Source organism: Grammomys surdaster, unplaced genomic scaffold (genome assembly GCF_004785775.1).
Source record: "Grammomys surdaster isolate TR1022 unplaced genomic scaffold, NIH_TR_1.0 232, whole genome shotgun sequence".
NCBI classification, from domain to species: Eukaryota; Metazoa; Chordata; class Mammalia; order Rodentia; family Muridae; genus Grammomys; species Grammomys surdaster.
In genome coordinates, this window is record NW_021604677.1 from 439,418 (window position 1) to 453,623 (window position 14,206).

Consider the following 14,206-nt stretch of genomic DNA (forward strand, 5'->3'; position numbering starts at 1 on the left):
AATTTTAGTACAGGCTGAAATATGAAAAACATAAGAAAAATCCAACCATTATAAAATCATAGTAATATAACAGGTCATAGTATATCTCAAAGATCAACGACTGATACAGGTCCAGATAATTTTTTTTAGAAGAGCAAGCTTTAGTATTTTGTTTAAAATATTTTAGGATACTTTAAAATTTCACCATCCTTTCTCTGACCAAAAATGAATATTCTGGGGAAATAAAGGATAGGCAATAACATGCTTCCATCCAGACACTTACAACACCATTATCACATTTTCTTAACAAAGAAGTTTACTTACTCAAAATTAAATTTATACATTGAACAATTGTAATACAATATAGTTGAAAATTGGAGATAATCAGGTACATAGATACATCAGCAATGCCTACTGCTGTTAAATTAATATTATTGATGTTTCTTGCTGCAAATGTAAACTCTTATATATGCTGAACCCTTCAGTTACTAATTTTAAAAGGTTAAATGAAAAAAGTCTAGTTTTAACATTAGCTCAGATAATTCCATTCAGTGGTACCAATTAAATTTACGAATCAGAGGTTTGAATTGAAATTTCATTATATATTAAATAATACATTTTATTTTATCAAAATGATCATTGTTAAGCTTGTAAAAGTAAAATTATATGTGAATAGTAAAGTCTTGAATGTGATAATGCAACAACACAAAGAGGTGACTATTAGACTTCGTATTTTATTAACATCTACTAATCAGGGTTTTGTGTATAACACAATAGATTTTTAATGTACTTAGTGTATTTGCAAATAAATTATTTCATGTGGTTTTTTATATTATTATTATTACTGAAATTCTATGTCAGTGCTAGTGAAGTGGCTCAGCAGGTAAAGATGCCACAATATTTGATGCCTTGATTTCAATCCCCAAAATCTGCATGTTCAAAAACGAAAACCAACTTCTATAAATTGTCCTTTACTACAAATATGAGTTGCAGCTCTCCCACAAAGAAATATGTGGTATACTGGGTGTTCAATAATCTACCTCTACAAATAAATAACCTAATAAAGTAATAAACCTCTGCAACTAACGATCAAAACCAAAATCAAAATACAAATCAATTAACCCAAGTGTCATTGATATCCATAGGCATTTCCCAGAAGATAAGCAAATATCTAGTACATATATGAAAAATTTAATCATCATCAGTAGTTATGTATAAAATGCAAATCAAGACTATGATGAGATCTCATGTTACTCCAGTTACTACCATAAATACTAATACATGTAAGTTGGTATATCCACTAAGAAAACCAATGTGAAATTTTCACAACATTCTAAATATAGGACTATAAAAGCTGTGAGTTACATCATGGTCCTTGAGTCTCAGCACTTGTTAGGCTGAGAGACAACAAACTTTCCATGTTGTCCTTAACTTGCATAGCTAGATGTTTTAACAAAATACATATATGCATACATATAATATACACATATATATATATGTGTGTGTGTGTGTGTGTGTGTGTGTATATATATACATATATATATATATGTGTGTGTGTGTGTGTGTGTGTGTGTATGTATATATATATATATGCGTGTGTGTGTGTGTATATATATATATATATATGATTAATGAAAAATAGACTATGAATTAGATAGAGACAAAGTGTACTGGAGAATTAAAATGAAGAAAGGGAAAGGAGAAATACAATTATAATACCAAATATAGAAAAATGTGAAAAAAAACCTACTATGTAATCTGTCAATATTACTACTGAGTATTTGTCAAATAGATAACAACCTGAACTGCCATGCTTAGTTCTGTACTATTCACAACGGCCAAAATATGGATACATCCTAAATGTCTATCAGCAGCAAGGAAAATGTGACAGCATGTACAATATCTGTGAAAGCTCAAGCAGACAAAATTCTATCCTCAGCTGAGGAACAATTAGTAGCTATTTGCTTATATAAGAGAGAAAATTTGCTTTCTTTAACCCATGGCCATTCATAGATCTAGCACACTACAGGAGCTGGTGACATAGTTTATAAGATACAGACAGTATCTTTTGGACTCAGTGGGTATTTTCAAATTAGAAGGCACAATGTTGGGTAGGTATGAAATGAGAAGAGGGTCTTCAAGGAGATGGAGAAGGAAATTAATATGATCAAATGTCAATGTATGAAGTTCTCAAAGAATAAAGGTCTTAACATGTATTCATGTAATTGCATTATTTTTATCTTTGTATGTGTATAAGGATAAGATACCAGAAGAACAAAATCCTGTCATCTGTGACACAGGCAAGTCTACAGTCCATATAAACAAAGCCAAGCATTTGGAGACAAGTAACACATGGTCTCACTGATGTGTGGATGATAAGAAAGTTTCTCTCACAAAGAAAGAGAGTGATATGGTAGTTGTCAGAAACCGAGTGTGTTGGATGGGACATCTGGTGGTTCTCAGAAGTCAAGATTAGGGGATGGGAACAGATGGTGATTGTCAGAAACAAAGAGTGGGGAAAAAGAACAAGATGAGTTGGCTTACCACAGAAAAAATAATTTGTAATGCTATGGATAGCATTGTATGATTACAAGTCAACATGAATTTACTGTAATTTGTTGCGAAATAGTTGAAGAAGAAATTACTTGAATATAGTTATATAAAATGAAACATTTTTGAGATCCAAGATATGCTAGTATTCTCAATTAGATAAGTATACTTACTGTATGTTAGATAAAAGTTTAAATAGTTTTGGAGAACTCTTGAATAATGATGGACAATTAACCCATTCTTAGATTTCTAACTATTTTTGCCACCTCTAAATCTCCTATAGTATATTTTATATACTATATATTTTACTATATATAAAATATATACTATATATTTTAAGATATATAGTATATATTTTATATATAGTATATCCCCATAGTATATTTTCTACTATATACAATAAGATAAAATTTTATACAAAGTATGCTCGAGAATACAAAATAATGACTATTTCAAAAGAACACATGTTAACTGTATTTTTCAGTTTGATTAATCTTTTATTAAAATTTATGATATACAATCCATTTTATGCTCAAATATTCAATATATTACTGAATACATCTTATAGAGATAGTTGTATTATTTTCATCATTTGAAACAATACCCTAGAATCTAAATTATTAAATTCTTAAGATGAGTTGTGTGTGGCATTATCATTACCATGCCACAATACCAATATAAAAAATGAACTTCTTTTTTACACTTAGTTATATTTAAAGAAATATCAAAATAATAAAGCAATCTATACATAATTAATAATATATCTGTATCTTGTTTTTTGCTACTTTGTGGGTTCTTCTTTCTTCTACCCTTCTCCACCAATGGTTGTCTACCATTTCAGCTCCCTAGTACTACACAGGAGAAAAGTAAAAAAGAGAAAGAGGAAAAGAAAGAGATCCCTGAGTAATGTCAGGGGTCTGAAATGGGGGCTACATTATTGTTAGACTATTGCCCGTTGATTAGGAGCATCAATTTCCATGGGACAAGTTTTATCTTCACTGTCAGGATATCTAATTTTTCTTGTTTTTTCTTCTTTGCATATGACTACTTAACAATCTGAGGCCAACAACAACCAACCATGACCAACCACACCCAACATCAACCAACAACAACCAACCAACAACCCACCCTATTTCACAGGTCTACCATTTATATACCTTCTGCAAAGTTCCCAGAATTCCAAATGTCACATAATTAGAAACTATCTTCATCTGGCTAAATCATGTCCCTGCTAGAACATGAGGCAAGCCAGAGTCAGCTGCAGTGGACAATCTGAAGCAGCCCCATATCCAATACCTGTGATTAAAACAAACCCACATTCTTATCCTATTTCTGTGTGTTTTAAAAGAAACAAAATTCCAAAATTATCACTATACATATGTATCAGAAAAAAATCAATGAAATGATTTTGAATGATATTCTGCTATACTCATAAAGTAGTGCCTTGTCCAGTTGTCATTAGAGAAGCTTCCTTAGGCAGCAAATTAAAGCAGGAGCAGATATCTACAGTCAAATTTTATGTAAAGATTGAGTCTAAATTGGAGGTGTGCATTAGGCCCATCCCATCAGACCTCAGAAGAAGAGGGGGAAAGAGTGTAGGTGTCAGATCAGATGGAGACACAAGGAGAACATGGTCCACTGAATCAACTAAGCAGGGTTCATATGGGTTCACAAAGATTGAAGTAGCAAGCATAGAGCCTGCATGGCTCTGCACCAAGTCCTTGTTGTATGTTATGTCTGGTATTTTGGTAGTTTTGTGAGTCTCCGAACAGTAGGAGTGTGTGTATCTCTGACTCTTTTGCCTGCTATTGGTACTCCTTTCTTCCTATCTGATTGCCTTGTTCAGCCTTTATATGAGTGCTTCTGTCATGTTTTATTGTATCTTGCTTTGTTGTGTTTGTTTTTTTCCTCTTAGAAGTTTTCTGTTTTCTGAAGAGAAACTGAGGGAGGTGGCCCAGGAGAGAGGGAAGGAGGTGAGAAGGAGGGTAAAACTGTAGTTGGGATGGTTTATATTAGAAAAGAAGCTAATTTCAATTTTTCAAAAAAGTAATGCATGTCACAAAATATTCCACAGAAATCTGTTTCCCCAAAGTTCTAAGTAAGATAAAAAACTTCTTTATCTAAAACCTCTTCTCTTTCCTCCTCAGCTATGCTTTACTACCGCCTATTTTTGAAGCTTCTCCTTTATAAAATCCTTAAGTTTATTCTAGAATAAACATCGCAAGTTCTCCTGTGTCTAGTGAGATATTTTTCTTTCATTTCCTATAATGCTTCTGTTACTTTCTTCTTCATTACAGCACTTATCACTATCACACTGGATATTGTAGAATATATATTATATATTCCACATTCTAACATATATAGATATATGTACATGTTAGAAACTAGACTCTATGTGGTAGATGTGTGTAACGGTTTGAATAAGAATGGCTCCCATAGATTCATGAGCTTAGCTCATAAGGACTGGCACTATTAGAAGTGGCCTGTTGGAGGAAATGTATCACTGTGGAGCTATGCTTTGAGATATCCTCTGCTCAAGCTACACCACAAGTATCATGTAGGACAATTATTTCAAAGACTGTCACAATGCACTGTTGAGAGAAAGAATACCAGAGAAGCAAAACTCAGGATGAGAATAATAAAAGTTGGAAAAAGTTATGCTGCAGAACACATTTCTAAAACTAAATGAACAAATAAATAAATAAAATGAATAAAAACTGGGCATAAATGTGATTTGAGTTGGAGAGAAACATCAGGTGGTAGGCAGGGATGACTCAAATGCTCAGTGATAAGATCAACAACAGACAATGGATATGAAAAAAAGAAGTAATTCTGTAAATAATCAGAGGCATTTGAGAAGATATAGGTATTAATGGTGAACAGTTATAGAGTTGAAGTTATAAGAATCAGGCTGAGATAACTTGATGAATAGAGAAATTCAAGGAAAATACAAATTTTGTGATGCTGAAAGGCTAGTTTTGTATGTTGGCTTACATGTGCCTGTGGATTATTGATAAACTGAGAACAAGCTGCATGAAGTTTGTTATCAGTGAAAGCTTTGTGAGTCTGTATCATGTGGAGATGGAAAGAGGTAAAACCTTCATGAGGTGTTTTTGGAGAGAAAGTGAGACATTAATAATACTAGACATAAATCCTCAAACAATATGAATATTTAAAGAGCAGATGGTAAGAGACTTAAGAGAATGAGAATGGTTTCTTTCTCAAAAAGGTACAGCAATAAAGTCTGAGGGCTTCACTCTGAGTTATCTGATACTATCCTCATAACTGAGATAATACTCACACTAGTCACCTTCATGACTGAGTAGACAAAAATGTCAATATTTGGGTAAATGAAGTCACTACCATGTCATAGTTTCTGGATGTGATACTATCTATTTCTTGAAACAAGTATATAATAAGTAGAAACAAAGAAGTGAGACCAACTATGACAAGACTACCATGTTCTACAGGGATCATTTGCACTTTGTTAACGATGCCATCTCCCCACATAAGCATTTTCCATTCAAAATCCTGGCCTAGAAGCTGTACCTCTTAGACCCCCCTTGGAGCCAAGTTTTGCAGGCCATAGTTGGCATATACTAGGTATGGCCTTTACCTCTGACCACCAACAGACTGTTTCTGGATCATAAGAAAAAAACTATAAAGCTATGGGATAATCTAGATGTATATTCAGGATCAAAGTCACTTGCAATAAGTCATCATTGCTAGTGACTGGGATATAGTGAGCTGTTGAAGATATAGATTTCTGCTAACAATATTAGCCACACAACTGTCTGAACAAGGGGAATCTTTCTGGAGGATCTCAATGGAGGACATCCATAAAGAATTTCTCTATGTTTCTGAGTGGTCAGGCCTTGCTTGGGATTTTAATGAAGACACATTTATACACTAAATGGTAGGTATATGATATAGGCTCTGTGCTACAGTTCTAAGTGCTATTGGCTCTCTTGTGCTATATGATTCAGCCTCAACTTGGAGGAGAAAGATCACTATACATGAATAACATGGCAAAGTCACGCCACTGCGCTTCTCTGGCTTTGTTTGCTGATGACTAAATTACTTGCTGTTTAAAACATGGTATATATGTAGCAGGTAACTATAGAAACCCAATAGAGTTTATATCAGAGTTTTAGTAATGAAATTGGTTTTCTGAGAAAATAGACAAAAAGAGCATGATAATATAATGGGTATGAATTGGAAGAAATAAGGAGGAGGGAGTGACGGAATCTAGGCCAAGCAGAAATTTTTATTTTTATAGTTAACCATGTAAACAACCTATCAGGTTCATCAGTGATATCATTAAAGCTCATTTTTCCCCATTGGGGTTCACAGAGAGAGAAACAAACCAGGACAAGAGGCCAGGGTAAGGGTCAACCATGTGTTTTGCCAGTGTGTTTAAATTTGGGAAAGCTTTGGTTTATAGAAACAAAGAATTTCTGACTACCCTCACTGGAATTATTAGCCTTTACAGTGTCTTTGCTTTCTACAACTAAGGTAAAAATTACTCATCACTGAGGCTTTCTGTAAGACTTTTTTTTTCTTTATACCAAAGTATCTTTATTATAGATAAGAGATTTTAATTTTTTCTTACAGAATGGTATTTTTTAAAAACACTAAAAAACTTAAAGGATTTGTCCTATAAATACATTTGAAATAGTATCTTTTATTCAGACTCTAGGAAATAATATTATAAGTAATTTCATGTATTTAAAATTGGGACTAAAAAAATAAACCTAAATTCAAACATAACCAACTATGGAAACAGTATTATGTAAGATTATGCAATCAACTATATCCAAATAATTAGGCTTAACTTGTAACTGCTAATTGTATTTGTATTTGCAATTATAGAATACAGCAAGTACAGCTTTGTATTTAAAATGTACAACATGTAATCGTCTTAGACCTAAATTACCCTACTCCATAAAATTATTTGGTTCTTTGTTGTACAATATAAAACTTTCAATATCATTCAAAATTAGTATCTTCTAGGAATATATATATTGTAAATTAATTTACTCTATTGAGTCTCTTTATTATAGTGTATCCAATTTAATATACATTTTAGATAAGATAAAAATCATTCTTTGACTATTTATTTTATCAAACTCACTCTAAAATTACTTAAAATATATCCAGAACTCAATGTATAAATATACTCCACCCAAATTAACATGAAAATGCTATTGTCTTTTGCTTAAGACAAAGTTCTTGGGCTCCTTTCTCACTTATGATTGTATCATAATGAAGAGAATGGTTCTGGTGCTTTGATCAAGAATCTGCATGTGAACACCAAAGGTCCTGTTCTCCCATGGGTTCTTGATTGATCAATGAAGATGCCAGTGACTAATGGTTTGAACATAAGAGGTGGGACTTCCAGGTTCCTGCAGGCAGGATAAGAGAAGCAGGAAAAAGAAAATGATTTACCATGCTTTGGAGCCATGTGAGATCTCAGGTGGAGTGGTCATTGGTCACTTTCCCAGGCAGGAGACTAGAAACACAACTAAGCTAAGGGCAGATACAGAGTTTTGAGCAAGAGGTAAAGGAAAATGCGCACTAGGTGCTGGAGGCTTAGAAGAGCCCAGTCATTGAGTCATAAGGGAGGTTGAAAATGAGCTATATGTGTGTGTCTTTCATCCCCGGACCCAAGGGAACCAGGGTGGTGGCTGGTAGCAAGGTACACACAGATCTTAAAGCAGGATAGTAGAAACTGTATGCTACATCATAAAAATGAATTAAAATTTAAATTGTTCATTGTTTAAAATCTGAAAATAGGGACTGAATTTTAATCCCAAACTATGCAAATTCAAATTCATCTCTTTAGTTATTTTCATTCTAATTAATTATAATAAGACAAAAAGAATGATCACTATTCAGAGTGTGGTAGATACATGATATTAAGGAAGACCACAGTTCTGCTAATGAGTGACTGCCCATTCACTAATAGACCTCTGGTCTTTCTTACACCATGAATTTGAACATCAGAAGCTCTTGATGATCCATCTTTGTTAGCCTTTTACATGAAATTTTCTTCATGATTCTTCCCCCAATAATGTTTCACACTGAATTACCTTCAATTCCTAACAACCTGGCTTCCTTGAGCATCGTTATATCTACATGACACCTAGCAGACTTTTTTTTTCCAGTTGAGATACTTCTACTTTACAGTTCTCCATTAGTAAGGAAGAAATCAATCAGACTTGCAGAATTGCCTCTGCCCTTCCCAAGGAGGTCTAAGCTTCTCTCAGGAACCATAGTAAATATTTATTTTTCTTGCTATTCTCTTATCTTGTTGCACTAAAAATGTACTGTGGTTATTGAGTCTCCTCCCTGCCCTTTGCCTCAGTTCTTGGGGGAAAAGTTTTATCCATAATATTTGACCTTTGCCCCAGGTGATTTACAAAAATGGGTCTGTATATGATTGTTTGAAAGTAATATGTTTGATTGTAAATTTAATAAATGAAATGCAATTTATACTAGTTTTCTTCAGAAATAATGGAAGATATTATGTTTGCCCAAGACTTCCTGAATTAGAAATACTTAATAAGTGTTTCAAGGTTACTGACTGAATTTAATTTTGGGCAAATTACCTAACTTCATTGAAGTTCAATTTTCCCCTAGGCAATTATACAATATTATATATCAAAATTATCAATAAGATGCTCTCCTGAACTAAAATAGTTTAGAAGCTTATGATAAAATGAACAGCTTTAGAGTCTAATCTGCTTAGAAAAAGCCTTTATCCAGAATAAATAGAGCCAGGAAAACCAACACATTGACTATTACCTAGCTCTAGTAGGATAGGTTGGAAGAACCATTTGGATATGGGAAAGAGAACCAGGGAAGTCTTTATTTGGGGTTTAAAGCCAGATAGTCTGTTTGTGAAAATGTGCACACACATTTGGGTATGTGTATCCCAAAATCAGGAGTGGGCTAGAATTTTTGCTTTTCTTGTGAATGCAAAACTATGTTTCGCAGCTGAAAAAAGTTTAATGCTTCCATTGTACAAAAGTAAGTCGAATATTTAAACTCAAATATCATGAGAGAGATTCAGAAACAAATTTATTTACAGAACTTCTTTAAATATTTTGGCTCCATTTTAGACCCAAGAAGTTATTAAGGGAGAAAGAAAGCAGAATTTAATTAAACATAACCTAAGTGTTGAGATTAGATAAAGTTAGTAACAAAAACCATGAAGGATGACGCATATTTTGACCCAAAGGTTACCATAACATAGAAGATAATAGGGTTTTTTGTTTGTTTGTTTGGGTTTTTAAAATTTGTTTATTTATTTATTTTTGAGACATCAAGTGGTAAAGAATTGGCAATTGGGACTTAATTGTGAATTCCAAGTAGGGAATGAATTGAGGGAGATATTTATGTTTTTAGGGTTGCTGCTGAGTAGAGGGTCCAGGTAGAAAGCTAGATTGACAAAGTGAAAGCCTGTTTTCTTTGCAACTCAGAAAATTGTTTTGGAAGTTTGAAAAAATAATCTATGAGAGTAATGTGGAAAATAATCTAATGCATGATAGCTCATTTGTAATCATTCCTTTTCCCTCACTTTCTTTTCCAATGTTTTCCAGTAATTTAGCTGCAAGACTGGGACAAAATCCTAGATTTCTGCTTACCATCCCAGAGTTCTTTGTTAATGGACTGCTGATCTATAAACAAAGATGAAACACAGGAATTTTAAAGCAAATATTCACAACTTATCCTAGAATTGCTTACAAGCTGACAGCTATCCAATTTATTTTCAGTTTATATTTAAAATGAATCATATGTTCCAAAATGACTGACAGAAAAAGCTTTGTTTCTGAAGCCAATTCATTTCCATCATTTTTGGACACCATTCAGAGCTCTAACAGACTTTTGTGATGTTTAAAAGAATTCATCCAGGACAACAACAAATGCTAATTATCATAAAAAACAAATAGCTCCCAATAACATGATTTTAAGAAGTTCTCCTAGTCCAGAAATATATTTCATCTAACATCCATCTGTTAGGGTGTAGGAGCAAGCAGTGGATGAAATTATCATGTATCAAACTGGACAATACAACAAAGTATAGATAAAAAAAATAGGGGATAGCATATGTAATAAGTAAATCTGGTAAAGGGGACATGCAAATAAAAATGGCTCATGTCTCTCCTTGAGTAAGCAACTGATGCATGAATCCACAGTCAAGTCAAGGCTAGTTATCTTGACTAGCATGATTATAGGATCCACTTTCAGTCCACAATCCTTGTTATAATTGCACTTTTTCCCACAACTTCAAATTGTAATCTACTCTAATTGAGGAATTCACATTAAAACAAAAAAACAAAAATGGATGTACTGGTGATAATTTAAGATATCAAATTACATGGAGCAAAAAATTATATACTCAGGAATGCATTTCAAAAAAGATTTTACTGTTTACCCACTAGTCACTTATATAAAACAATGATGACCAAGTTCTCGAAAGTAAAAATTTAAACTTCAAAAAGATAAAAAAATTCATTTATTAATGTAATTTACTAATTAATAATATTGTAAGATTGTGAATAATCAAATGTCCATAAATGTGTCTCGGAAGGACAAAGGTGGGGCCTTTGTCCCCTCTACTGGCATATGATCACCATTATACAACCAATTCTCACCAGCAGTTGCCTAATCAATACATGTTGACTTAAATGTTGCATAAAATAGAATATCCATAATCAATAATTATTTAATCTTTAGGCTTTAAGATATGCTTATTCTGTAAATTTATATTTTCTTTAGTATCAATATATATTATGTACAAATCAATTAATTCTTAAATGTCTATGTAACTTTCAAAATAATAAAATGATAAAGTATCTTGTTTTAGGGAAAGTAGGTGAATATTGAGACAAGGTTTCACTCTGAATCACAGACTAGCCTTGAACTTGCTATGTAGACTAGGTTGACCCCCAAGTAGTAGTAACCTTGCCAATGTACATGCTTGAATATAGCAAAGAGACATTACCATTCCCAGGTATAAAGCTTTTAAAAAGGAATTTGAAATATCTTTAATAAGCTTAATTTGCAATCAAGGTCTCCAAAAGTGTATAAATGTAATTGGCTCTGTGTGTGTGTGCGTGTGTGTGTGTGTGTGTGTGTGTATGTATGTCTGAGTGTGTGTATTCATTTATTTAAATTTGTACTAGTGATAGAAATATTTAGAATATTATCTATAGTTTAGAAAAAAACATTGCATGGAATATTTTCTGTACTAATTGTGATATGAACTGATTACAAATCCTATTGTTTCTATGTTTATTCCATCACTATGTGCATACATGATTGAAGATTTTCACATACTATAGTGAAGAAATATGGTATGTCTATTCATACTTCAATCTTTTGTTTATTTCTTTCTAAATGATGTGAAAATAATAAATACAAGATAGAGCATGCAATCATATATGTATATATGTATATATAAGTGGGCATATATGTAAAAGTAAGTATGTATGCTGTTTAGACAACATATGTTCAAATTTCATTAAGAGAGAATGGAGATATGACCAGATCCATGTTATATATTTGTATATATGGCCATCTATTCACATAAATACATTAATCTATTGGATTAATTTGTATCTGAAGATTCCCTGGGTATTACACATTATGCAAACTCAAGAAATCTGTTAAGGCCCAGCTTTCTAGGGGGACTTTCCCAATTATATAAAGGAATTGATTTGGGGGGAACAATCCTTGAAAAGTCTAATTTAAGTTCAAAGACCCATTAAAAATACTTGTGATTTTAAAGATTTATTGATAAATGTAAAAGCTGAATTTATAAAAATATTTTTATATTTTTCACCAATATAAAGATTATTAGCTTCTATTGAGGGCAGCACTTCCTTAGTTCAGTAGAAATATATTTAAAACTATTTTCATTGTTTGCACAAGCTTGAAACTCTTTGTTCTCTTAGCAGAGTTTCTATCTTTTCATTTGCATTGATAATTTCATTATAAAAGGGAAAATTTCTACACAAAGTTTTGTTCATTGCCAGCATACAAAGTGAGTGGGAACAAAGCATGTTCCTGCCATATTTGGAGAGAATTTAAATTCAAATGAATTTCAATCTCAATGTAAATTTGAAAGAATAGTGAAAAGGACTAAAATAAAATGTTTTGCATTCTAATTTAAAACAATATTTAGAATACTGAAAAACATCCTTAAATGAAATCAATTACCATGATAAACATAATATTTACCTCACCAAAATAACTGTCAGCGGAAAACTACAAGTTTTATTTTACTGTCTACTTTCTTATATTTCTGAGACATGTTTAAAATTAATAATTCATGATAACATTCAACCACAATTAACAATCATTAAAACAATTCAATATAGACAACCACTGTGGATCAAACATTTATTAAGATAGTCTAAGGCAGTGAAATGCATTTCATTTCATTTCATTTCATTCAATTTTATTTCTAAGTCTATATTTTAAAGTTTCTAAGTGGTATCTATCTACACAAAAGTAGTTCCCCAAAGGTTGAATATTTAATGCTGTTATCTGTTCAATGTTCTAGAAAACAATGTTTGGATTTCAGCATACTACTTAAACCTGTGGATTTTATTACTTGCTATATACATATATCATTTGCATAAAACAAAAGTCTATGTCAAAATTGTAAATTTCTTGATGTTTCCTGACAGTCATGAGACTTTGCTGTAGAAAACCACTCTTTAGCAAGATTATTTAAATATAATAACATGATATTCCTATTATCTCTATCTTAATGCTTGGTTCAATCTTCTGATGCTTATTTTATACATATAGAGAAATGTATGTGATTAGGCTGTTATTTTTCTGGATGTATGAAACAAGTGTTGATACTTGGCTCCAAATCTCTTTCAGTCTCTTCACATAGTAATAATACTAAAAAAACAACAGTAATAACTAATAAACAACAACATAATTAAACTAATAAAAGAAAACAAACCACGAAAGAACAGAAATAACTTGGAATGTTCTCGAGAAAATTGTGTAGGAGTCAGCCACAGAGGCTGCTGCTCTTACCAGTGCTGTCGTCGTACACAACTGTGACAGTTTTCCACTTAAAAAATTGCACCAAATCCAAGATGGCACGGCTGAGGGAAGAGAAGTCTGGGTAGAGACTGACATAGAAGGAATCCTTGTTGTCTGACACCTGGTGCTTCCAGCGGGTCTGTATGTGAGGAACCCCCAGAGCATTGCAGATGGACTGCACAGCATTTGCTGATGAACTGTGTGAAGGACCGAAGATAGCAGCCACCCCAAGAGACAGCTGATCACAAGCTGAAAGGAAAAAAGGCAGTCTGTCAATAAAGAGAGGGAAGGAGGGCATGCGTTGCTACTAAATCCCATACATGTCTTGCTGGTAAAGATTCCATCTCAAAAATATTAACCCAGAATTGCTCTTGTCTAAAGGAAATTCAGGGACAAAGAGTAGAGCAGAGACTGAAGGAAAGGCCATCCAGAGACTGCCCCACCTAGTGATCCATCTCGTCTGCAGACACCAAACCCAGACACTATTGCTGATACAAAGAAGGAGATATTGACAGGAACCTGGTACAGCTGACCCCTGAGAAACTGCCAGAGCCTAACCAATACAGATGTGGATGCTCGAAGCCTGACTGAGCATGGGGACCCC

The 14,206-nt window shown here is 32.9% G+C and overlaps 1 protein-coding gene across 2 annotated transcripts in view; it reads right to left on the bottom strand.

The window, feature by feature from the left end:
- Positions 1-14,206, bottom strand: part of Grik2 (glutamate ionotropic receptor kainate type subunit 2) — a 657,422-nt gene that overhangs the window by 420,503 nt on the left and 222,713 nt on the right. For both annotated transcript variants that reach the window (XM_028773628.1, XM_028773629.1), the window contains exon 3: positions 13,594-13,851. In XM_028773628.1, coding sequence (XP_028629461.1) covers positions 13,594-13,851 — 258 coding nt within the window. The remainder of the gene's footprint in view (positions 1-13,593; positions 13,852-14,206) is intronic.